Source organism: Phocoena phocoena, chromosome 16 (genome assembly GCF_963924675.1).
Source record: "Phocoena phocoena chromosome 16, mPhoPho1.1, whole genome shotgun sequence".
NCBI classification, from domain to species: Eukaryota; Metazoa; Chordata; class Mammalia; order Artiodactyla; family Phocoenidae; genus Phocoena; species Phocoena phocoena.
The window spans coordinates 62,425,448-62,451,825 of NC_089234.1; the positions used below are offsets into that span (position 1 = coordinate 62,425,448).

Consider the following 26,378-nt stretch of genomic DNA (forward strand, 5'->3'; position numbering starts at 1 on the left):
AACACATCAAAAAGCCACCAAAAAACAAAAGCAGTAGCAAGTAGCCCTTTGTAACCTTGGGGGCTTCGAGGGTTTCAGCACAACTCAACTTTACACACTCGTGTGGCACCGTAATGGACTTGGGGTACTTTATAGTAGACGTTGCTTAATATAGTCCCAGCCCTCCCTCTGTTGGACTTAATGGTTCAAACCATTAAACTTCTGAGGACCCTCCGCTTCTGGGACTTCCTGATTTCACAAGAAAAGAATGTATTTAATTTAGTGATGAATCAGGATCAAGAATTGCCATGTTTAATTTTTTTAATAGTGAAAATCCATAAGAGGTTAAAATATTCTGAGACACACCTAGCTTAGCAAACACCATGGAACTCCACGTATCTCTGAAGTCACACATAAACTAGCCAGCACCTGAGTGCTGGTTGGCCCCCTTTGGCACTGGAACACAATAATTTATTAAGCTTCAATACTTAATAAGTGTGCACAAATATCATGCAAACGTACAGCCGTACTCACTAACGAAAAGTGTATTAGAGTCTTAGACGTATACAAAACATCTTGTAAACAAAAGGGAAGAGGTGGATATTTTCTGTACAAAATATGCAGGCTTTCCTTTTTTTTTAATAATCTGTAAGATGCATCATACTTTGGGCATTTTCAAAAAGTGGAAACTGTATAAAAATAAATATTCTATTTACAAACACACACACAGGCCAATCCCAGGTTAGAGGCATCACTGCAAAACAAAAACAAACACAAAACAACATGGAGTTAGTGTCAGTTGGTCTGTGAGTGTTTATTTCCCTTGTGGGAAACGAGGTGGGTCTTGTCCTGGGTTGGATGGGAGCTTTGGGTAGGGGAACTGGGGGAGCCAGGAACCCGCTTCGTTCCAAGACCCTGGTGCTGGCTCTCAGCATCCTGAGGGTGGGAAACCACTTTCTCTTTCCAGTCATTCCCCGTCCTGGCCACTAGAGGGCACTTTCTCCCTATGCTGCCTTTGGAGGCCTGGCTGTTGAATTAACTAACTGCGTCTTCCCAAAATGAATTAATGGTGTGAACCAACAGACACCAGGCTCTCTAGTTGCTTCTCCCAGACATTGCAGCTCTCGAGAGTAGGCTGTTCTTCCCCTGCTAAGCCCAGCCATTTCTATCTCCTAACCATCCACAGCAACCTTGAAGAAGAAAATCTTTTTTCTTAGGGGACGCACCCCTTTCCTTCTTCTTGGAGCTAACTAGGTCTACAGGAACTCACCGAGAGGGCGAGGCACAGCGAGAGAGACAGATTCTTGGGGAGGCATCTCCCTTGAGGGCTGAGCTTTCCCTTTCTCTGGTTAGGGGTGCTTTAGGTACCTGGGTGGTTTCGTTGCTTTTACTGAATCCCGTGAACTAATGAGATTGTGGGCACTTAGCCGGAGGATTGTATTCATCTCATTGTGAGTGTGACTCTGCCGTCACTGGGCAGGACTGGATCAGCTAAGCGCAAACTCTCAGGCAGGTAGTGGACTCCAGCCCTTTAATGAGGATGAACCCACACCTTGAGACCTCAGCGATAAAGGGCTGGCATGAAGTCTCTGAGCGGGAGGCAAGGTGGAGGGAGGCCGTGGGTGGGACTGCATGGCAGCTGCTACCTTTGCCAGGACCAAGCTGGGCTTCTGGATTAGCAAACCAGTGGCCCTGGTCATGCCGGGGAGCCTTGCACTTTGGAGGCCCTGGATGAGTGGGGTGATTGCATGTAAGGGCACAGCCCAGTGCTGTCAGATGGCTTTAATGATGGCAAATGCAGGGGCAAGTGTGAACAAATGAAACCTCATTGTTGGTAGGAATTCTGGGAACCCAAGAGAGGTTGGGCTGCAGGTCTCATGTGCAGAAGCATGGAGCTCTGACAGCTTGAGTTCAAGGGGCAAGGTAGAGTGGTGAGCTGGCCGATCTCTAGGAGGAGGTGTAGAATCTATGTGACTTCATAGTTTAAACAACTTAGACTTCCTATATCTGGATAATGGCTTAAATGGCCTCCTACGAGCACTATGGGACTAGCTAATGATAACTGATTTTAAAACATGGTTTAGAACTCCTTGCCGGAGAAGTATTGTATAATTTAACCACACAAAGCATAAAGATGTCATCTGTCTGACTACATGGAACTTCCATACACTTGGGTTTGCGGATGCCTTAAAAATCATTTTTAAGTGTTCTCAATTTTGTGCAGTGAGTGGGAGGGTGTTTAATGGGCACCCTGCCTGTGGGATCATTCCTTTTTTGACCCATGTCTTGCTACCTCATCTGCAGAAAGGCCCAGAATGGAAATAGTGCATGCTTTATTCCACCATAGAGAAAGGAGCCCAAGGACACCTCTGCTCCAAGGCACTAGAACCCTGGGAAACCTTACCTTATTCCAGCAGCCCTGGACTGGCAAGCCATCTTCACCCTGCAGTGAGGAAGGAAGGCAGACGGCTCAGACTCTGCGGGATGGCCCACCAAGCAGCAGGACAGGGGGAACAAGGGCCACAAACATCGCGGCGGCTGATCAGGGTGCGGCCCCCCGATATAGTCTGTCTCTCTACCCCAGGGCTGAGCCGAAAGGAGGCAGGAAGCTAGCCCGCCCGTCTGCCCACTGGCCAGGCTCACATGTAGTTATAGTGCAAGGCCAAGACGCTAGCCTGTGGGCTCAGCAAGCAGGGGTCACCTGAATGCTGTGGAGAGGACAGACCAGAGGCCTGCTGGTCTCCCCTCGGGCTGTACTGAGTGCGGGGTGCCCGTGGGCGTCACTCAGCGCTTGGGGGCCTCAGTTTCCTCCTCCGTAAAACCTGGGGCAGGTGCGGCTCTATGAAACGACCGCCCCCACTTCTCCCATTCTGTGATTTTTTTCTCTCTTCCTTAGCAGCTGGGGGAGGACATCTAGGCAATTCCCATCTGGTGGTCAGTAAGGAGGAGGAGGAGTGATTTCACAGGCATTGCAATGTGGGCCTGAGGTGCCTTCAGCAAGGAGGCAGGACTCCTGGCACAGCCATTGCTGGGGACTTGGGGGGAAGAGGCCGTGGTGGAATGGGAATCCACCGGGTGCCGCTTGTCCCCTTTGCCGGTGCACCTCCGGAGCACCTGCAGCCTCAGGACGTCCCGAGTCTCCTCGGGCCCTGCTATCCTGGCTGCTCTGGCACTCCCTGCGGGAACCTAGAAACCACTTAGAGGCAGGTGGGGAGGGTGAGGTTGAACCAGGGCAAAGATCTGGTTCTCAGTCCGGGTCTATTAGAATTGCAGCCCAGATTCTAGAACTCCAGGCTCCAGGGCAGAGAAAGAGACGCACACGAGGTTTCAGGGGACCGCAGCAAGTGGTCAGCCCCCGCGAACCCGGAAGGGGAGCACCCTGTGCCCTGGACCTACTCATCCACCCATGACAGGTGCCAAAACCACTCACCTGGCATCCAGCAGACAGCTGGCCCTGCACGGGGGCCGCAGAAGTCTAGTTACTTTGTACTAAAATTCCCGATCAACAGCCCCCCAGCCCCGCCCCACTTCCACAGTAACACAGCGCAGGAGACGGCGAACAGCAACAATGAGAAACAAGAAAGGCAAGGCATGTACACTTCCACAGCAAAAGTAACACACAAATGTTATTGGAGAAAATGCCAGTTTGCATTAAAGGTCAAATCAAGATAACTTTCATTGTCCCTTCTGGGTCGGGGAGGGTCTGCAGGATGAGGTGGTGCATCCCAGGGTTCCATGAAGACCTCTGTCCCTTTCCCCAGCCCGCCACAATGCGACACTTCACACGGTCTCTGGAAGGGAGAAGAGCCTCCGTGGACCACAGGGGCATTCCCCTTGGCACGTGGATGGTGGCAGGGGGAACAGAGGAGGGCTGGGCAGGCAGAGGGGAGTGACAGTGTGTGGGTGAGAAGCAGGGAGGCCAGGGCTGCAGTTGACAGAACTCAAGTGTTCAGATCGTGGGAAGGGTCATGGCAGAGGGGACGCCTGGCTGCTTGGTTAACGGAGGTGCCGCGGAGGGCGCGGGAGATTCCACGGCTGAGAAAGGCGCCTGTGCGGTGCGCGCTGCATGCTGGGGGGTTCAAGGTGGGGGTGGGAAGGTGGGGAGCGCGGTGGGATCGGGAGGCTTGCGACGCTGCTTGCTCTGCCGTCCTTCGTGTTGCCTGTGTGGTCCTAAAAAGTCCCTTCAAGGGGCTCTATGGTCACCTGTCAGGGTCGCACAAAGATAATTCCTGTGTTACCCTGGGGTGGGGATGTGAGGCTGGGAATGCTCATCTGACAATTACTGGTATGAAACTAGATCCATGAGCTCCAAACCTCCTCCAGAAATTTAGGAGAGCAGGAAGTTTTTGAGCCAATTGCCTTGGAGTGACGTGCCATCTTCTGCTTCCCCGGCAGTATGTTCAAAGGATTGCTGTAGAAGCCTCAGGTGTCCCTGCTTGGAGAGGGACTGGGCCCAGCGGGACCAGAAATGCCACCACTTAGGTGGGACATGCTTGGGAGCGGGTCCTAAATGTCGCCCCTCCCTCCCTATCTCTCCCTTCCCTTCCTTAACTACATTCTTAACCTTTCCAGGTTCTTTCAGACTTTTTGGTTGTGAACCACCTAAAGATGAAAAAAAAAGGGAGGGTCTTTTGAAACCAAGGGAGGGTCTTGTAGTGTCTTCTGAGATTTAAGCATAAAGGATGAACCCTACAGGATCTAGAATCCTGAATTTGGACCGTCCCCTGGTTCTGGGGGTGTCACCGGGGCAGTGATCCCAGATCTATGCCGGAAGAACAGTCAGCGTACACCCTCCTCTACTTTGGTTCTAGAACTCCTCATTCTTCCCCGTGTTCATAAGGTGCCCATCTTTCCTCTGCTAAATCGTGCGATGCTGGAGTGGAGCGGGACATGGGGCCAACTGAGGCATCTCACTGAAATGTTTTGCCAACGCTTTTCCAACTAACTGCAGTGTGTGAAGGAAGAGAAGTCACAATCCTAATAACTTGTCCTGAGAATCTACTTCCCTGGCTTTCTTTCTGGTGGCAGGTTTGTCTAGAAGCAGTTCTGAAAGGAGGGTCTGATGCAGCTAAGGTTGGCATCGGGTGGGGAGGGCCGCTCACATTAAGGTGATGGGCTTTTGAAGCAGCTGCAGGAGGAAGCCAAGAAAGCATCCTGGCAGACTCTGCATGCAAGAGGGGAACGTGGCGGGAGCCCCCTGAGGACCAGCTAAGGCAGGGTGACCCTTGGTGTCTACTGAGTGAAGAGTGACAAGCAGGAGTGTGCAGGGCAGCGGGAGAGGCGCACGGGCACAAGCCGCACACGTGGGGAAGCCCACACTGGCCATGCAGGAAAGGGAGGGTGATGCCATACCAGTGGGCACGGGGCATCCAGTCCGTCCAGCCCTGGTAACCCCGGCTCCCCTTTCTCTCCTTTAAAACCTCGGTGTCCCTGTTCACAAAACCAACCACGATGATTATTTAGGTCAAGGCTGGCCAGCTCCGACTGTGGCGTGGACAGGCCCTGTCCTACCCTGGCCAGGATGCAGGACCCTCGAGGCATCTACAAATAGACCCCAGTTCCCAGTTGATTCCCGTCTTCCCAGTTCAGCTTTTGTGCTCTCTCTGGCTCCTGGGAGAGTTGAGCTTTGGAACGTGTACATCCAGCCCCCTCTCCATCTAGACTCACTTGGAGTAAACACAGGTGAACTTCAACTTTCGCGCATGATAATTTCAGGACCTTCAAGTGAGTTGAGGGACACTTGAGAAGCCCGGCATATGTGCCACGAATCATTCGTCGTTGGCTGGTTTGGGAAGGAAGGCTTCGTGGGGGTCTGTCTACAGATTTTGGTCTGCAGCTTTACAGGTTTTAGCCGGATGGCTGGTGAGCATTGGGAGGCTGTGTAGGAAAGCCCCTTTCTGGCCTCGTTCTGCCCAGTTTGGGGCATAGATGGCCCTCAGGAGACACTAACCCCAGTGTCCTGCATCCTGACCAAGTGGGGATTCAGACAGCTTGAACTGCTGGCCACAGAGGTGGCCATGAAACAAAGAAGGCAAATGTGGGGTGGGTTTCACAATTGCTACACTGGCTTCCAAAGCCAGCCTGGAGCTAAGAGCCCAGGCCTGCTCCCAAATCCCTTTCCTCGTGGTGTCTCCGTTTCCACGTATCAACTGTTCGGCATCTTCAAAGGAAAGGGCTTTAGCGGGAATTCCTTGCAGCTGTGGTTTTAGGGCGACACCAACAGCAGGCGGAATTTCATCAGTCACATGAGCAGGTCGGTTTTGGTGGCATCAGTGGAGTCATTCGGTTTTCATCTTTTTATTTGCCTTCTTTGTTTCCAGCTTGCAAACCTCAAGGAAAAACCCAGAACAACCAAGTGATAGATGGAAACATACCAATGGACAGGGGGCATCTAATCCAGGCGCTCCTTGGTCTCCCTTATCCCCCTTAGGCCCTCTAGAGCCTTTCTTCCCCCTCTCCCCCTGTAAATAATGGTTTAGTCCAAGAAAAAAAAATAACATGAAAACTTTAGGATCATTCATGTGTTAACATTAGAGACAGAAAAAAAAAAATGAAAGCGGGAAAAATAGATTCTGTCAATTAGGATATTCTCCGCAGTAGGATTAGGGGTCAGTCCCTTAGCCCACCCCTCCAAGAACCTGAGAATCTGGCTAAGGCAGGTGCGGAGGGGGCGGGGAGCAATAGGGCTGAGAGCCAGAGGTGGGAGGAAGTGCAGATGGATGATACTGGTGGCCAGTTTTGTTAATTCTGAGCCCAGAGTGCATCTATAATGAACCTGGGGGACCCACTTCCTTCTCTTTGAGGGTTCATTTTTGAAAGGGTCTGGCCTGACAGCTTTTGTCCCAACTGGTTGTCGTCCCTTTGATATTCTATGAGGAGGCAAGGTGATTTTGTTTAGAGCCCCGGGGTGTGTGTGTGCGTGTGGCTGTGAATGCGGCGTGTAGGCGTGTGCACATACATGGTTGGGCATGTGTGTGCGTGAGCTTGCGCACGTGTACACAAGTGTGTGCATGTACTAGTGTGCTCGCACGTGTGCGTGTGTCCACGGCTCATAGGTGGCACCTGGTTCTCGGCGGGGTCCTCCCGTTTTATGTGTGTCTCTGGTCCATCCTGGTCTGACGTCGTAGGCAGCTATTTGTATATGGGTATGTTGGTTCAAAAAATTCATCTGTTTCTGAAAAGCTTCAGTAAACATCGTCTTTCTAAACTGAACCCTATTTTGTATGTGTCAGGGTCACTCTCCATTTAAAATGGGGCTATGGGAAATTCTTGGTAATGAATTTGAGTTTGGATTTTTATATGTTGGGTTTCTCTATAAAGGGGCCAGGTGTGCCCCTGGAGAGTCTTCCTGGGAACTCTGCTCCTCTACAGAAGGCCGGTTGTCTAATGCTTGGGGGCTTCCACAGTGTCCCTTGGGGTGGGTGGCCAAGTGGTCAGAGCAAAGGCTTGGAGCCAGAATAGGATTTGCCTCTTATCAGCCACATGACTTTGGGAACTTACTTAACCTCTCTGAACCTCAGTTTCTTCATCTGTAAAATGGGGATAATAATACCTCCCTCAAAACTTTGTTGTGATATGTATAGCTGAGTCACTTTGTTATACAGCAGAAACTAACCCACCATTGTAAAGCAGTTATACTCCAATATAGGTGTTAAAAAAAAAAAACTTTGTTGCGAGGTCTTTGTGCACATTTAGCGCTTAATACTAAATGTGCACTAATACAGTAGGTGCTCAGTAAATGACAGTGGCTCCATAAAGACAGCAGTAACGATCGCTACTTCTTGTCAGCCAGTACAGGAGCCAAGGCTGCTGCCAGCGGCACGGTCTTGTGTCTACCGCGTTCCCGCAGTGGAAGGCTGCAGGGTTCCTTAGAGGGAGGCAACGGATAAGAATACTTTTGACGTTTCTCCAGGTCTTTGGAAATCACCCACATTTCTTGATGGCAGAGGTTGCCTGCAATTGCCAACACGTCTTTCTAAGTGAGTTTTCTAAAATGCAGATGCTTACTTAGAAAATGAGGTGTGTTTAAGAGGAAACATGTAGACGCATCTTAGGGGTCATCTCACTGGCTCTAAGATATGCCCGCCAATGAGGAAGTCATGGCACGATTAATCTGCAGACAGTGGACAAGCCAAACCACTAGCTGTTTGGAGGGGGAAGCCCCATGGGAAACTTTCTCAGGAATGTGGCCCCTTATTCTCTTTGGGTCAGGCCAGTGCAAAAGTGAGCACAGTTCCCTAAATTCAGAGGGTGAGTGAGAGAAGCTCCCGGGGAGTGAGGGATGGTGATGATGTGCCTGTGGGTAACAGAGGGTCAGCGGTGGTCCCTTCAGGATGGGAAACTTGCACTCTGGGCCGTCATGTTCTAAGGGCACAGGAAATAGCCTTAATTGGGTGCCCCTTGAAGACAGTAGAGTAGTAACCTCACCTCCATCCTCCCTGCTCCCCTCTCCCAAAGAGGACATGAAAAGGGCCCTGGTGCAGAGGGGATTCTAGCTGGTACGGGAGAGGGGCAAAGAGAGTCAAGCAGCAGGGGTTTCTTAAAAAAATAAATGTACAAAACTGCGTTTAGAGGAAATAAATTGAAGTTGGGGGAGTGGAAGGGAAAGGATGCGGGCTATGGGATTATTATAATAGGGTGAACATATCTAGAGGGAGAAATAGTGAAGGAGTAAAGGAAAGAAGAAGCAGGCTGAGGCCGAGAGAGAGAGCAGAGGAGGGAGAGCTAGGAGGTAAGGGGGCCTGGGGAAGCAAGACACGCGTGCACACACATGCACGCACACATGTACACCCAGGCACACATGTGCACACTTCCACACACACACATGTACACACACGCACACCCCAGGTGGCACCTCTCGCAGAGTGGGAGGAGCCTCACCGCACGCTCTCAGACCTTTCAATTGGCTGGCTTGCAGGCAGCTCCTCGGTTACACCCAATTTTCCTGATACCCAAATTGCCAAATTCACACCACCCTTTATCCTCTGATGGACTGTTTCATCCTAAAAGTGGCTCCTGGGCCAAATTCACAGAGCTGTTAATGGACAGGAGAATGCCCCTAGTGACAAGGACCGAATCATTCCCCTGGCATGTGTGTCCCCTTGGAAAACTGCCTATCTTGGGCTCTGGGCCTTGGCCACCACTACAAGGACTGTCCCCCTTCCATGAGCAGAAAGGAGACTCCAAGACCATCCTCTGGCGGTACTTGGAGAAGCATGGCTTTAAGGCTGTGAGACAGGATAACAGACGGTGGGGAGCCCGCCCGAGCCTCTCTGATGGGGACCCCAGGTGTGATGGGGGCAAAGTTTGGGAGCCCCCTTCCACACTCGGTGGGCACGGGCGTCTTGAACATCTCTAGCTTCACCTCCACAAGAAACAGTGAAGCTTCCAACTAGAATGTCATCTTAGCACTCCTGGCCTTTTACTTTGACAAAAGTGTCAGCATTCTGAGCTTCCAGGCACCAGAAAACACTGGTCAGGGCACAGAGCTGACTCTGCCTGGACCTTTCTTCATTTTGTAGGCTTTTATTTCCAAACCCTCATCTCTCCCCTCAGAAGTCCTGTTAGGGCTGGTGGTATAAAGAGGTCTGGAAGAGGAGGTGAGCTGTAGGTGGGACTCTTCTAGGATGTTCTGGTATCCAGAGAGTCAGATGTCTTAGATGGAAGAACAAGCTGGTCCTTGATTTGGAAAGCTGCCCTTCAGAAGAAGTCGACTGGTTCTTTATGGTGCACTCAGAGGAAGGTTCAGGTACCTTGCCTGTTTTCTGGACTTGACTTTTACTGACATATTGCTGATTTATATGTGGGACTGGGGGGAAGTGTATAAAACCTTGGACACAGCAAGTGGAGAAGAAATATTTCCCCACTGGACAGTGGGGACTCAGCGGCTCATTCAATGACCTCGGTTCCTTGAGCATCAGAGCCACCAGCCTCCCGCCCCTGTCCACCTGCCTGCCCTCTAGAGCACACAGTCACTACCAATGGGAGGACTAGCTTTGCAGCCTTCAAATGCCCAGTGCCTCAAGCCAACTGAAAAAGTCGTAAGAGATAGGTTTAACAAGTGTTAATCGAGTTAACAAAGAACACCGGAACACTTTAGACATAAATTAGAAAGGTTAGTATGTCAACTGAGAGGTGCAATGATCAATTATTTTAGTGGCCTAAATTCTTGGATGCCACAGTAATGAAGGTGGGCTTCCCAGCCTGCCTGAACAGGCTGGCCCATTTCTGGAAGTAGGACTGTTTATTCCAGGGGTTTCTAGACTTGGGCTCCCCATGGACGGTCTGGGAGGGGTCACTCTGCCTCTTCCTTCTTGTTCATAGGATATATGGGACAAATTGATTGCTTTTGACCAGTTGCCAGAAAGGAAAATTTAGGAATATGGAAGTGTTCAATAAATCGATCTTAAATGGAAGAGACTTGCATTGATGCCAGGTATAAACGTACAGATTCTGGCATGTTCTAGCCATAAACACGGCTATCGGTGTTCAAAGATCAGCGGAAGGCCTGGGTTCTGGAAGCCACCTGCTCTGTCTCTAACATTCCTGGGAACTCAGAACATGTTATCAGAGTTCAGGGCCTCGTTTCTCCATCGGTTTGTCCCACTCCTCTTTTGCCTCTAAGATCCTTGGGTATTATTCCCACTAGAAGATGCTCTTGGGCTTCTAGGGGACGTGCATCCCACTGAGAACCCCTGTGATGAGGCAGCCAATGAGACGTTCTAGAAGGGAACCCAAAAGTCATCCCTCGGTCAGATGTAGTGGGATGATCTCTCCTGGGCACAAACGTGCCACGTGTCATGTGCCATCAGGTGGCTGTGGGTGCTGTGGACAGACACTCAGCAACTGCGTCCTGGTGAACATGGCAGAAACCAAGGGGGCAGCTGGGGGCCTCGAAAGGCACGATTTGTTTCATAGTCCTGCCAATTCGTCCCAAGAGAAATAATGGCCGGGATAGTTTTTTAAAGGATTGGCTGTGTACAACAGCTGTCTGCTTGTTCTTGGAACTGGGAATTTTCTCTCTCACCAGTGGCCTGGGATGCCTGGTAAAACTAAGTGTCAGAAGACTAGGACACAGCAACGATGGATATAAAAATATCATTTAGGGGCCCATTATCAGGGCAACCTAGAGAGAGCTGGGCACGTGACTCCTGTTACTGGATGGCAATGTTAATCTGATGGCTGCCCTGGGATTCAGCCTCCCCTTTCCACGCGGAAAAATACATGCTTCAATTTCAAGATTAGGCCCCGGGCTCCCTGTAATGCTATGGATGAAGCCCCTCACTATAAAGCCTTTTAATTTAGGATGATATATCAGGAAAAACTGTATTTCCATGTTGGGTCAGGAATCCCCAGTTGGTCATTCCACCTCACCATGATGACATTAGTAACCACAGCCAAAGTGCGAGGACTCAGACTCACCCGGTTTCCTTTGTCCCCGGGTGGTCCGTGTAAACCCTGCAGTAAATCAGAGAAACGAAGACAGGTTAATGAGAAGGCACAGGATGGCCGTACAGTCCTTCCTTCCAGGCTCATAAAGCTCTTTACCGGTGCCTAATTCGTCGGAGACAGGCTTAATTATCCCCATTTTACGGAAGGGGGACAAAGGAGAAAACTGCTCAAGGAACTTGACCTAGAGACAGATAACGAGTTATGGGTAAAGTCAAACACAGTTCTGGTTTTCTCACTCGGCACCAATGCCCTGGCCTGCGGCCAAGTTCTTCTAGATGGTTCGTGCTGAGAACACGGTCTGGGCGCAGAGACCTCTCCTGGAAGGGCAGGGATTTGCATGGCTCTCCCACCAGCCGCTTGCTAGAAAAATGACTCCAAAGCTCCCGAGCCTCTCTTTTCAAGGTGCCAGCTGCTCCCCTTGTCTTTAGCTGGGGAGTGGGCACAAGGCAAAGACTGGCCGGAGGTGCCTACTTAGCCAAAGCACAGGCGAGCATGGAACCCACGAACAAGTGTATGGCCTTCAAGCGGGTGGGAAACCAAAGTCCTGGCTCTCGTAGGCAGCCGACTTCTATAAGCCAGCAAGGAGACATCGGCTGCAGATGGAAAGCCAGTCCCGTGGGAAGCTGCCCGTCTCAGGAGACGTCTCCTTGCCCGATGGTGATCTGGACCTGGTTTGGTCCCTCCTCGAGGGTACGGGCCGTGGCACATTCACCTGTGAGACCCCCGCTGCCTTGAGCACAGAGCCTTGCAGCGGGAGGTGCTCATCTGTGTTTGCTACAGCCAGTTAGACGGTGCACACGGCTGAGGACGTGCTTCCCTAACAGGGGCCGTGTGCGCCAGGGTTCGCCTCTAGCGGCGCCCGGCGGGGAAGTTCTAGAGCGTGGGCTAGTGGCTGTCGGCTGCTTCCACCGCCACAGAACTGAGCACTGTCGCTTGGCCCTGGATTTTCTGCCCCAGGCTCTGGGTGTTCTGTTTTGGCAGTGCTTCTGGGGGGGGACCAGGGCAGGTGGAGAGCAGCCTCTGAGCCCACGAGACTTACAGGAAGCCCAGCTGCTCCCGTTGGTCCTGTCATCCCAGGGTCGCCTTTGCTGCCCTGAAACCGGAGAAAGAACACATAAGCCTTCTCTGACATGGTAACAACCTCCCGTCAGCCATTTTCTGTTTTCATACAAAACTTGGGAAACCTTTCCAGTCTCTTCAAAGAGACACCCCCCGCCCCCCAACAAGGAAGCGAGGGCTGGGCGGAGGGCAGGGTGAAGGTGGGGTGACTGCTGAGGACTCTGCCCCGAGGAGGGGGCCTGGAAGCCTCTCTCACCCTCCCTCCACAGAGCCTGGCCCCCCAACGTGCTTAGGAAGGACTGGACAGTGGGGGTACAAGTTGGCCAGAGGCAGAAGCGGTGGGGAGAACAGGAGCAGGAAACGGGCACGGACAAGGGAGATGGGGGAGAACGGGGAGAGGAAGAGAGCTCTGTCTTCGAAGCTGTGTCACCCCTCGGAGCAGCCACCCTGGTTCCCCAAGTGGCTGGTGATCTCAGGGAAGCCCACGCCTCTCTCCAGAAGCTCCCCACCCTCTCCTCCCTCCCCTCTGCCAGCTGTGGGACCCGAGAGCATAGCGATAGAGCCCCCGGCGGCAGACGGCAAGAGGGAGAGCTGCTCCTGTGGGCAGAGAGCCCAGCAGACGGCCACTCAGAGGTCCAGCACCCAAGCTGGGCCCCCAGCGACCCCAGGCCCCGCAGTGCGGAAACCGGGCCAGGCTGGGAGGAGCCGATGCGCGGAACTCTCCTGCCTCCGCCCACCGCCCTGGCTGCAGGAGACGTGACCCCTGGCAGCCGGCCTGAGGCACAGGTCTCCTGGCTTCTCAATGTCTCCCAGGTTTTCTAACACCACCTGGCACTCTGTTTCATGCCGTATCCCTAAATCACTGCAGAATTGAGGCGTGTTCGGTGACAGCAGGGCCTGGGGCCTTGTGTGGCACCTGGGACCGATGCCAGGTAACCGGAAGCTGAGTGAAGGAAGCTCTCCAAGTCTCTGTCCACTTGTAGCTACAAAATGAGCACCTCAGGCCTGCCTGCCACCCCATGGGCTGGGAGGGTCATCCAGAGAAGACATGGATGAGGTGCTTGCCGGGTCGAGGAGGAACGGATGGGGGCCGAGATGGCTGGCTGACATGGTGGCCCTGTGGGCTGCAGGCGCAGGGGCTGCGGACCCGAGGCTGAGAGGGGCAGCAGGGCCCCCTGTCCTGGTGGTCCAGGCTCCCGGCTCGCTGAGCACTCACCCTCTCTCCCTTTGGTCCCGCTGGGCCTGGAACTCCAATTGGTCCTGGAGTACCCTGGGGAGGTGAAAGAGTGCAGAGGTGAGGGTCCTGACGCCGAGGGGAGCCCCGGGAGCCCCGCACGACACCTGGAGATGAGCAAGGTCCAGAGGCCCAGTTTTCAGGGTTGGCGAGGCCAGGCTTGTTCAGGGCGGTCATTGGACTGGGCCGCGTTCCTGTTTGGGGGCCTCGGGGAGAGAGCGCCTCCCCGCTGCCTCAGAGCCAGATTTGAGGAAGGTACCCCTTTGGTTTCACAACCAAGCTTGCCAAGGCTGAAAACGGCAGAACAGTTGCTTAGTTTGCTCCCAGAAGCGCTCGGGAGGGAGTCGACGCCATCCCAGGGGTGGGGAGGCCGGGGGCTGGCACCCCTTTGCTGACGCAGCTCCACATGCAGCGGGAGGGTCTTCATGCCACAGAGACCGATGCAGACGCACACACAGAGGCAGGCGTGGGAGGGTCATTCAGCCACCGCCCGCTCCACCCCCACTGTGGGCCCTGGCCCTGGCCTTCAGCCTCCGGCCAGGCCTTCTGTCCCCATCCCAGGCCCTAGGGAACAGGCTGGATTGGAGAGTGGATTAGTATGCTTCGGATGTCTGCTGACACTGGCCTGGCAGGGAGGTGTGTCCTAAGCACTCCTGACTCAGGGCTGCAGCCCAGGGGGGCAGCTGGAGCATCAGAGCTGTGTTGATTAGAGACACAGCAGGGCTTGCTAAGGCATAATTAAACGTCTTCTCCAGGTTCCTAATTTATGGCCCGACTAGACGGAGTCTATATTTCCAAGCTTCCTATTGCTCTGCCTCGGTGATTATATTTTCTTGCTTAGGACGTGAGGACTGGGCCTGGGCCTCAGTCCTCCGTGGGCGGTTCCCGGTGGTGCTCCGAATGTAGCTGTGATAGGCAGGGCAGGAGCAAGGTGAGGAAAGGCTGATTTACTTTACATGAAAATAAAAAAGAGGCTAAGATGTTCTCGGTGGCTCCTTTGAGGGAAGAAGGAAAGCTGTGGACATCTGTGACAGAGTGTCAGAATAGCACTCTGGAGTCACTGGCCAGCTTCAAGTCCTGCCTCAAAGGCCTACAACTGTGATACTGGAAAGTTTCTTGGCTTCTCTAAGGATCAGTTTTCCCACCTGTAAAATGGGAATAATAGCATGAGTGTCTGCTTCCTAGGTTGCGGCCAGGTTAGAATGGATGATACATGTCACACATTTGGTGCTGGGCCCGACACCTAGGAAGTGTCCAGTAAATGTCCTGGCAGGGTAGGATCACTCTTCCCATAAACATTTTCCTTTAAGGTTGTGTTACTGATTTTATAAGAAAAAAACCCTTTAGGTCCAAAGGGGACAGAATATATGAATGTGCACTGCTCCCCTCTGTCCAATATGAAGGAAATAACTAGTTGAGAGGAAAGTCATGGTTTCTCGTGATTCCAGCCACAGATAATGCCCCTAGCCCAGACTGGCCACCTGGGAAAGGTGTGCTAGGTGCGAGGAGGATGGAAAGAAAGGGACTGTGGTGGGGGGCAGCTGTGGTGCCACAGGAAGTGAAAGGTGTGGTTGTGACATGCCATCAGAACACTGAGCTGGGACTCACCCGTGTGCTCCTAAGTGCTACACCTGCCCTCACCCATCAGTGCGGTCCCCACCCACATACACACCAGACTGGTGGCTGCACAGGACTAGAAAGCCCTTGTGGGCAGACAGGAGATGGACAGAGCTCACAGCATGAAGACAACACAGCATGACGGGCACATACAGACACTGTTGTGTTTGGTGGGGATGAGTCACGGCCCAAACCCCTAGGGCTGGGGTCCCAGGCTGAAGTCAGCACTCCTTTAGGAACAGAGTCTTTGCTGCTGGAGCAGCCTCCCACCCCACAGCCAGTGTTCTGGAAATTCAGATTTGAGGACCCTGGGTGCATTCTACAGACAGGGAAATTTAGATGGAGGCCGGCTGTCTTTGGCCGAGAGGCGTGAATACGCACTTCTGACCTGAGCACAGATGGCACTTTCTGGTGGTGGTGGTGGGATAAGGCATGCCTCACTGAAGAAATGAGGCCACAGCAGGACAGGCGAAAGGGATTACAGGCCAGGGGGTGGGTGGGGTGGGTGGGTTGAGGGGTAATGGAGAAGTGACACTCACCGGTGGCCCAGGCCTGCCGTCCAAACCTGAAGCTCCCTGGACAAAGGGAACAGTTTGACCAAAAGAAGGGGAAGGGAGGAATGGGAGGGAGAAAAAGGGACCAGGGAGGGAAGAGGTGAGTGAAGCAGTGACCCTGGACAGACATAAATGCTGGTAATTAAACAAAATGGGAGAAATAAGCTTGGGAGGACAGGTAATGTATTCACATGAAAACCAACAAAAAACATGGAGACACTGAGTGCAGTGTGGCCAACTGCTGAGCAAGCTGGGTGGAGATCAGTGCAGGTGGCCGTTCCGATCCTCTGTGCCCCCTGCTCCCCTCTCTCCTTTCATCCTCTCTCAGAAACCTCTCTTCCAAGGGATTGCAGTGTTCCAGGGAAAGAGATATAGAAAGTAAATTCATGGAGAGGTGTCTGGAACCAGAGCTAGTGCATCCTTCCCGGGACCAGTCTTACTTGGGGAAGACACGCCTACATGGCAGGTGGGGCCCAGGTGAGGGTGGTCTTCCCAGTCTTTTTTGCATACTGTTGAGGCGAGGCCACACTGGGGGACCCCAGAAGGCTCAGCATTGAATTACAGCATCCAGCTTTGAAATCTGGGCAGAAGCTGGCCTACTTCAACTTCAGCTAGGTGGGAGGAGTTGGGGCCTTGAATGACAATACTAATGACGCCTGACATTTCTCTGGCATTTTACAGTTTGCAAAGCTTAACACAAACTCAGTCCATTCATATTATCCCAGACAAGGCCTCTTTTATAGAAAAAGCCTTTAGGGGCAGCTGACTGGGACAGAGGTCTAAGGCCATGTATCCCTTGGAATGAACTGTCTGGCAGGTGGGATGCTATTAAGACCCACTCACTATGCAGCATCCAGTGATATATACAGTGGGAATTAGAGTTCTTGTCCCAATGCTGGGCTATGATGCTGCCCCTACAACCCACCTAGGAGAACAGGGGTACAATTATCTGATGATACCAATAAGACAAAGCAGGGAGAGAGCACCTGGGACATTCTAGGCCAATAAGGACTGAGTTCTTGAAATCTGCTTCCAACTGAGCCTCAGAAACGAGCCTAGGCCTCAGGATTTTAAAGGTGCGGGAATACCCCCAGGTAAGGGAGGGCAGGAAGCTGCTTCCTCCTGGGGGAAGGGTGTTGGGTAGCAGGACCCTACAGGGCCTCGCTTCTCAGTCTTAGGACCACATAATTCTGGGACCAATCTTGCTTATGGCCTAGAGAGTTGTGGTTCTCAAACCCAGCTACAATGTCAGAATCTCCTGGGGTGATGTTAAATAATACAGATGCCTGGGCCCTACCCCAGCCCAATTCAAACAGAATATAGCATACTTGGAAAGCTCCAGGGGACTCCAACGTGCAGCCAGCACTGAGAACCACTTCTGTAGGGCAAATAAGAGGAACGCAGTAGGATGTGCCTGGAAACACAGGCTGCTGCTCTATGAAGTAAAACACTGAGGGGAAGCCTAAAAACAGAACTTTAGCTAAACATCCATATACTTTGTCTATGCAGCGTTAATACTGAGTTATCTTGAGAGGCCTGGCGCAGAGGGCATGAACTGGAGTTTTGGGGGCCATACGTGGGCCACTGACATATTTTCTATGGGTTGCAGTATTGCAGATAATTTTGATTTAATATTAGAAAATGAGGAGATATCCCATCAAATGCCAGATGTGTAGCTTCCTTAGAAAAATTAGAATATGCAGAAATACTGGACCCTCATTCCCCCAAAGCAACAGTCCGCTGAACTAAGTAGGGTTGTTACCACGGTCCCCACCACTCCTTATTGTCCGTCTGATGTCCACATTAGTTGCCCTTTATGAACACTGCTTGCTCTGTAGTTTTCTTAAGCTAGCCAAAGCACTTCTCTGTACCCATGTCTCTATCAAAAGTTGAAAAATCAAAGATAGACTGGGTACTTTTTCTTTCGTCTGGCGCTTTCTTTGTTTATATTACCTGTATGGTCTTCATTTCAATCCCTGACTGAATTCCCCAATGTTCACTAGGGTTATTGGAGCCATGAAGGTGAACAAGGAGAGGTTTGTGGTTGAGTGGGGGTGGGCAGGAAGGCGCTTTAACAGTAAAGAGTACTTAGTCATTTTGGACACAGCTTAAGACATGGGAAAGTGTCTGCTAAAGTCATCAGTTTACTGTAGTCCGTCAAGCGAATCAGCTCCTTAAATATTCCCACATTTGATGCACTAATGAGGTGTAATCATACCTTTTGTTCTTTCTCTTTGGTTGCTGGGATTACATTAACCAGACCTTCAAACCCCGCCAAGCTGGGGCATCCGGGCTTCCCATCATTCCTCTGCTTTTTACAGCTTCCTGGGGGTAGGAACTGGCCTTGTGCCCAGCACAGAGGAAGCATCAGTGGCTGGAAAGAGGCCTTTGCAAGGCTGTGGCCTTAGTGAAGGAGCAGCCTCTGGTGTAGCCAGGCCATCGACTTCATATGTGACCTCAAGTGACTCAATTTTTTCTCTGGACCCACCAAGAAAATGATTATAGGGAATCCTAAAGTCCCTTCCAGATCTTGAAAAACAAACAAGAAAAGAGTGCCAGCCTCACTGGGATGTGAGGGAGGATGGAGCCCAGGGCTCCGGGATGGGTGGTGGGATGCGCTCACCTGGAGACAGGTGAGGCAGTGATGAGACCATCAGTCACTGGAGCTTGGGGCAAAGGAATTCGCCCAGTCCAGGCCAGACATCGGGAGATGCAGACGCCTTCTGAGCAGCCCCCGCCCTGACCTGGGGCCTTTAGCTGAGATCAGAGATCTCAGGGAACCAAGATGTGAGTGGCCTTAGCCTGCTGGGACCGGAGGATCTGACTTTTTGCAAGCTTTTCTGCTGTGGCCAGTGCTTAAGAGCAGAGAGCAGGGGCTCTCTTGGGGTCTGCCTGGGAAAGTAGGAGAGACATGAATACTCTACTATCCCAGTGCTCCCAAGTCCTCTAAGCTTGGCCCCAATAAGGGCAGATTTTTATTGCCTCAGACAAGCACAAGTAGGGCCTAAGGCTGTTCTCAGGCCCCTTCTGGCTCCCAGCTGGGTCCTCCTTGGGGTGGGGGGCTTTGTCGTATTCAGATTCACATTCCTCCAGAACCTAGGCCAGGGCCAGCCCAGAGGAGGCCCTGGGTAAGAGAGTTAGAGCCTACGGTCTTGTCCAGGTGGGAAAGCAGAACCCCACGGAGCTCTGGAATGCTCAGAACTTTAGAACCTCGAGTTTTCCAGTGGCCTTCTCCCAGGGCCCTGCCCAGCACCTCCTCAGGACTGCCCGGCCAGGCCCCTCACACCAGTTTGCCGGGTCCACGATACTTACGGGTAATCCCAGAGGACCTCGGTCTCCTTTTTCTCCCTGGATGCCCTTCTCTCCTTTTGATCCATCTAGCCCTGCTTCCCCCTGAAGGAAAGGGAGATGGGCGAGATCACAGAAGGGCATGGCCCAGACGACTCATTCTTGCATTCTGGGGTCCTGCAGATGGGGATGGGTGGTGGGGAGGGATGGTAGATAGAGGAGGGAGGAGGTAGAGGTGGCTGACCCAGGGGTGGCAGGCCGGGGACTCCAAGAATTGCTGAATTCTTAGCCTGGCTCTGCCTCAGTTACAGTCAGTTACTACAGAGTATCTCTGTGGTAACTTTGAGGTCCCCAAAGGGAAAGGGGATGGCAGGAGTAGAGACAAACCCATAGGTCAGTTCCAGGTCAGGCTTTGGCATAGACGACCATTTGCATAGCAGAAAAACTGGGACCCTGCAGCTACTGCATGGCGAATGCCCGAAATGCCACCGCTGGAGCTCTGAGGCTCCCACACTAACCAGGAGAGGAAAGTGCCTAAGAGTCCCCTGGAGGATGCCAGTGTAGGAGACAAGGGCTGTTGTCACGCCAGCAGCCTCCAGCCCCTCTTATCCATTTGCAACGCTGGGGGTGGGAGCTGGGAGAGTCCCAGGCCAGAGTCCAGTGGGCTTGGTCCTGGGAAGGGGTCCCTTGCTATGTCACCCTCTGTCTGCCACCTATACTTCAGGGTGAGTGAAGGGTCTGGGGCAGGTTACATGGAAAAAGGATTTCATCACTGGCTAAGAATCTAACCTGTCACTCTGTAGGGTTGATTGATGGATGGGAAAATTCTGAATCCAAAGCCTGCCCAGTGTCAGTGATGGATGTTAACGGGACCATAGGACTTTATTCTGTCCTAATGGTACCCCACTGGCTGAAGTGTCACATGATTTCGTTTAGGGAAGGGGTCAGCTGGGTCCCCTGTCTCTGAAGCATTTTCTCTCTTTTCTGCCTTCACTGACACAGCGCCTTCCCCCACCCCCTTCACCCAGCACCTGTCACGTGACCTCTTCTTACCTTTGGTCCAGGAATGCCTTGGAGCCCCTGCATTTGGAATCAAAACAAAGCATCTCTGGTTAAGTCGACTTCCTTGTCCACAGGTTGGACCACAAAAAAGCAAGGGCCCTGTACAAAAAAGTACAGAGCCTGGCCTGGGGCCCCTTCCCAGGAGAGGTAGAAGGGAATGCTAAGGGGGGTCCACCTTAGGACTTCCTGGGGTGGGGTCTGAGCCAGGCTTCCCCAGCCAGGGACTGAGAATCTCTCTGTGGCCCTCACAGCTGACTCATGAGAGAAGATTCAGAGTCTCATGAAGGCAAAATTCAGAGGGAACACAGCAAAAATTAAATAATATGTGCAAAGTGCTTAGAGTAGCATCTGGCTCATAGTAAGTTTCAATATACCTTGGCTACTGTCATTACTACTACGACTACTACTACTACGTGTCCCAATGACAATGGGTGGCCCATCACCACGGGGACTCTGAAGCCGGCAGAGGCAAGGACCAGCATCTGTTGGTTTAGGATGCTTGGGGACCCTCGAGGCCCAATGCACAGGGGTCCCTTTAAAGGTGCCTTATCATCTGTAACCATGGAAAGGCCAATCCAGTGGGGCTGGTTTTAAATGGGTCCTTTTCTATTTTAATCCTGGTCTTCTTGCTGGCTGGTTAGCAGGAATAAAAGAGGGAGAGGAGCAGATGTCTGACGGCAAAGGGCAGAACCGAGTGACAGAATGACTCCTACTCCTGCAAGGAGGGACCAGACCTCGGGGCTGCCATGCCAGTCAACTGTTTCTGGGAAACCGGGCGCTGCCCAGGCTCCTTGGTGTCACAGAGACGATGCCTGTTTAAGGTGGGAGGGAAGAGGAGCAGGGAGGGGCTTGTGGATGTGAAAATCCCACTGTGGAAGGAGGTGATAATGACCTAAGGTTGAGGTTAAGCCCAGTGACTGCCATGGGGAGGGGATGTTAGGGGCCTAATCACAGTGGACTGAAACTTAGACAAGCCCTCCAAACTCACCGGAGGTCCGGGAGGTCCCTCTGGCCCTGGTGGCCCAGGAACCTAGAAGCCAAAGGGAGACAGTTAGCCCACCCCCTGTTATACTCTAAGGGCTCCTGCCTTCTGCCATAGCCTGGGGTCTGGCTAGGGACTGCAGGGCCGAAGGACAGAACTACCAGCACACAGTCTCCCAAACAAAGGCTGAGAACAGGTCAGAAACTCATAGCACCTCATTAGCCTGCACAGTGTTTCGAAAAAACAAACAATCGTTGCCATGAAATATGCTCAAAATGCCTATTCTTCTGGATGTTTTTGAAAAACCAGAAAATCTGGCCGCCTCAGGCTCTTGTTCGTGCAAGGCAACAGCTGCCTGGAGCTCAATGAGAGCTTTCCCTTCCGGCTGGGGCTTGAGTTCCTCGGTTTACCTCAGTCCTCACCACTCCCTATTATTTTTAACCCAGACTTCTTGCATTCATTTGTTGCATGCCTGGTCCCGGTTGGCATTTGGGTTTGAGACCTTTAGCTTAAAGGAAGAGAGACTGGTTGTCTGGAATGGGGGGAGACTGAGATGCTTCCGAAGAATATTCCTCAAGCTCCCCAGGTTTGTAACAGACAGGATGGGGACTGTGGGTCTCCGTTTCTCTTGAGGGCAGGTTAAAGTCAAAGAGATTCGGACTGGACAGAGAACATGAAGGAACCCTCTCTACAGAGGATGCTGTGCAGGGTAGATTCTGTCTCTGGTGAAGATGGACATCCATTTCTCCACCGTCAGCCACCCAAGAGGCAGGAAGGAGACCCGCCTGCTCTTTTCTGAGCCGGTCCCCCCATTTCAGCTTCTGAACTCTCCTTGGGCACCTCACCTTCCCAGGGACAGAATCCCCTGGAGTGTGGCCAGCATGGGGGACCCTCTGCCAGGTGACTATAAAGGGAGCCTCTGCATTGGGCAGACAGGGAATCCCTGCTGTCGCTTGGACAGGTGGACTTTTTAACTCCATAAATACTATTGTCTCCTTGCAGGGAACTCAATCTTTGGAAACTCTACCTTCTTAAAAACAAAAGTTTACTGCTTTTTTTCTTATTATAAACAAGTAATTCATATATCTTGATTGGGGTAGAGGTTATATAAATCTATGCATGTATTAAAATTCATAGAACTGTCAAAAAGTCAGTTTTACCATATTATCATTTTACTATATGATAATTTAAAAATAAAAAAATTTAAAGGAATACAAATTTATTAACATATTAGTAAATTAAAGAGAACTGAAAGAAGAAAAAAGATCTCTGAGTAATGCTAATATTTTGCTTTATTTCCTTCTACTACTCTTTTGATGCATAAAATGTATTTGAATGTATGTCTATACTTACGATGATATCATATATATATAAAATTTGGTTCTCTTCTCTTTTTCACTTAACACAAAACCCACTTTTCCGTTTTTTGTATGTTCCCCACAAGCCTCGTTTCAATGTTGATGTGTTATTCATTGACTGGAATAAAAATGAGTTCCTACCTAGCCAGGGCTTGGAGCAGGGCTTGGCGTAAGGAAAGCTCTCCAGCATGGGGACTATTATTACCATTAGTATTTTGTGGTAAGTTATTTAATCATTTCCTTCTTGTTAGAAATGCAGCCTGTTTCCAATTTTTAGTTTAAATACATCTGGAAGGAACATTTTTGCATATTATGCTTTTCCTGAGTTTCAGAGCATTTCTTTAGGAGCCTATCCAAATAAATAACATACATGTTATATAATCAGGTCTGTGTTACTAAATGCAGCTGGGGTTTGGTGACACTGAAGGGTGACCGAGGGTTTGGTGGTCTCTCTCTGTGGTAGTGTCTGGGTGGCCCAGGCCCTTCCACCAAATAGCCTCTCCCTCACGTATCCTTGACCTCTGTTGCTCTCCTGGCTCTTACCCTAAGCCTGATTCCCTCCCGTTATGAGAAGCTGGCTTCCATCCTGACTACTTCTCACTCCACTGTTCCCTTAACCACCACACTTCTCAAAAGAATAATGCCTCTCTCTGGAAACCCTACCTCTGGAGCTTCTAGGCAAACTCCTACAGAGTCTTCGAGACCCTGCTCCAATGACCCATCTTCTGGGGTGCTCACCCGACTCCCTGAGCTGCTGCCATTCTAGTGCCCACAACTGGGGACTGTTTGCAGCACAGGGATGGTCTTGTTTTCCTGTCTCCAGGCTCTAGCACTGGAATGGAACATGGCAGGTGCTGTGTGAATACCGCTGAGGGACTTGATGAATGGGAAGACCACGGAGAAGACCTGTGGGTCCTTGCTGACCCCTGAGGTGCTCAGGAAATGTTCAGCTTCCTGCACTCCTCCTGTGCCAGGCAGTTGTGAGTTCCTTTCTAGAGCACGGAAGTGATGTGCACACTGGAGAGACTGTGGTGTGACAAGGTCCCCGTCAAATAATCCCTGTGACACGAGCCGCAGAGCAGGCACAACCTACCTCCACTCCTGGGTCACCCTTCTCCCCGGGTTCTCCTTTCTCTCCCTGTGGGCACAAAACAACATGGCGTGGGTGCCAGCACTCGGGGGATCCTGGGAGAGAGACACCCTCAAATCTGTGACAAACCTGACCAGTACTAGACTAGGCCTAGATATCAGCAAGGACCACCTGGGAGGCTGCAGAGGTAGCTGGCCTGAAGGACGGAGGCCAGGGCAGGGGACTTGTGATCACTGACTTCCTGAATCTGAGGTTCTAGCAAGAACCTCAGAGAGGCTGATATTCTGTATGGATCCTGCAGGGCAGAGGCCCTAGGATGGACCCGGGACTTGTTTCTAACCAGCAGAATAGGGCCTACTGGCAAAGATGATGGGATGTCGCTCTTGTAATTACGTTACAAGCTTATGTTACAAATTATACATGATATACAAATGATAGGTTAAGACTGTGTTACAAGTATGTTACACACACACACACACACACACACACACACCTGTCTTGCTAGGATGCACTGAGAGACGCCTGCTGGCCTTGGTCTTGAAGAAGCAAGCTGCTATGATATGATCTGCCTACTATGGGGAAGGCCGAGTGGCCGGGAACTGTAGGTGGCCCCTAGGAGCTGAGGGACTCATTGCTACTATAGAAGGAACTGAAAATTATGCCAGTAGCAGCGAGCTTGGAAGAGGACCCCAGCTCTAGATGGGGCTGCAGCTGGATGGCACCCTGACTGGGCAGAGGCCCCAGCTGCGACGGGCCTGGACCCCTGACCCATGGAAGCTGTGCCATAATACGAGTGTGTTGTTTTAAGCCACTGAATTTGTGGTGACTTGTTACACAGCTACAGAAAGTGAATACGGCTCTAGAAGCGGAGCCAGGGCCGTGGGGGTGGGGGGCGGTTGATGAGGGTACCTCACACCACATCAGAAGCATTCCCTCCAGCTTGGAGGGGACATGTCAGGAGGCTACCAGCTGCCTGCCTGTCCCAGCTGAGTGGGGCAGCCACAGTCAGTGGCCTTCGAGGTATCCTGCACTGGGTCAGAGGTGGGACTGGTTGACCTCTGAGGTTCTTTCCACTTCTAAGAGGAGAATTCCGAGTCCAAGATTCTAGCACCTTGGAACTATGCTGGCCCCTGGAGATGGAGGCCACCATGCTGTGAGCGGAGGGTGCTGGAACCCCTGTTGACACCCAACTGCCCCTCAGGGAGTAGCTGCTCATCCAGAGGACCCTCCCATCCCCAGGCTGGACAGGCAGGCTGGCGGTCAGTGCAGCTTCATCACAGCACCAGGTACCCGCCAGGCAGGTGACCTCAGGGAGGGCATTCCGCTTGCTTGCCCTCATCGGCAGAGGCCTGCTGACCACCCTGATGCTCGGCCCCCTCGCCTTACCGTGAATCCTGGGAGCCCGATTGGGCCAGGCAATCCGGTTGCTCCATGTCTCCCTTGGTCACCTGGTTCTCCTTTCTCCCCAGTTGGGCCGTCGAGACCCTACAGATCGAAAAAGATCTCTGTTAGTCAAGGGCAAGGTCATCACACTGAGGTCTGGGACCTGCCGTGGCATGCACGTGGGCCACCCTCCTCCAAGGGCAGGTGTCTAGGGTGCTGCCTGGAAACCATGAAGCCCAGAGAAGGCTCCCAAGTCAAGCCAGAGGCCTGGCTGGCCTGGGCTAAGGTCCCTTGTTTGTACCTCTCCTGGGTCTAGGGCTGTCCCTATACTCTCCTGGGTATAGGTATGGTGTCCCAAGAGGCAGTTTTACACTCCCAACAACTCAGTGAGGTATCCAGGGAAAGCATTATCATCCCCATTTTAATTTTATTCTTTTTTGTTAAGTCAAATTTATCAATTTTTTTCCTTAATGAATTATGCATTTGGTGTTGTAGCTAAGAAATCTCTTTTTTGTTTTCCCCCTCCCTTGACCACACGGCTTGTGGGATCTCAGCTCCCTGAACAGGGATTGAACCTGGGCCACGGCAGTGGAAGTCTGGAATCCTAACCACTAGGCCAGCAGGGAATTTCCAATCATCCCCATTTTAGAGATGAGAAAACCGAGGCTCTGCCAGGTTCAGTGACTTTCCCGCGGACACAGATAGGAGATGACAGAACAAGACCCAGGTCTCTTGAGGCGGGAAACTGGCCTTTATAAAGTAAAGCTTGAAGGGAAAATAGGTGAGCACCCTCTCTCCAGCTCCCGGCTCCAGCTGCAGCTGTCACAGCGCACAGCCACATTGTCATGCTGGGTGGGCCCCGGCACTCACCGGTGGGCCTGGCTGCCCCATCTCCCCTTTCTCCCCCTTCTCTCCTGGGTTCCCCGGAAGGCCATCTTCTCCCTTCAGTCCTGCAGGCCCAGCCTTTCCTGGGGGGCCTTGGGGACCAGGAGGGCCCACATCTCCTGGTTTGCCTCGAGGTCCCTCGAGAAAAGATCAACAACACGTATTAGATGCACTGATGGAGAAACGAGGGGTAAGAACAAGGAAGAATGGCGGGGGGAGGGGGAGGGTACAAAGGACTCGGCTCTTTGGCGCTTGATTGGACCAGCCAGAGAACCTGTCCAGCTCCCGGTGGGAATCTGAGGGGCCGCAGCCCATCCCAGCGTGGGTTGGCCTGGCTCCCCCTGGGGCCAGCAGTGGGGCTCGGCTGGGCTTCCAGAGGCGAGCCTCCCCTCCCCTCTCCCTTCCCCACAAGGCTCCCTTCCAGAGCCTTCTGTAT

General features: G+C 52.1%; 1 protein-coding gene across 1 annotated transcript in view; it reads right to left on the bottom strand.

Annotated features, from left to right (window-relative positions):
* Window positions 1-506: 506 nt before the first annotated feature.
* The window catches only part of COL13A1 (collagen type XIII alpha 1 chain), a 144,238-nt gene continuing 118,366 nt past the window's right edge, over window positions 507-26,378 (bottom strand). The window contains exons 26-37 of the mRNA XM_065893811.1: window positions 25,928-26,080; window positions 25,061-25,159; window positions 23,678-23,722; window positions 21,233-21,274; window positions 20,236-20,262; window positions 19,207-19,287; window positions 13,706-13,759; window positions 12,470-12,523; window positions 11,401-11,436; window positions 6,354-6,440; window positions 2,384-2,422; window positions 507-733 (exon numbers count right to left, since the gene is read on the bottom strand). Coding sequence (XP_065749883.1) covers window positions 731-733; window positions 2,384-2,422; window positions 6,354-6,440; window positions 11,401-11,436; window positions 12,470-12,523; window positions 13,706-13,759; window positions 19,207-19,287; window positions 20,236-20,262; window positions 21,233-21,274; window positions 23,678-23,722; window positions 25,061-25,159; window positions 25,928-26,080 — 720 coding nt within the window. The 3' untranslated portion in view covers window positions 507-730. The remainder of the gene's footprint in view (window positions 734-2,383; window positions 2,423-6,353; window positions 6,441-11,400; window positions 11,437-12,469; window positions 12,524-13,705; window positions 13,760-19,206; window positions 19,288-20,235; window positions 20,263-21,232; window positions 21,275-23,677; window positions 23,723-25,060; window positions 25,160-25,927; window positions 26,081-26,378) is intronic.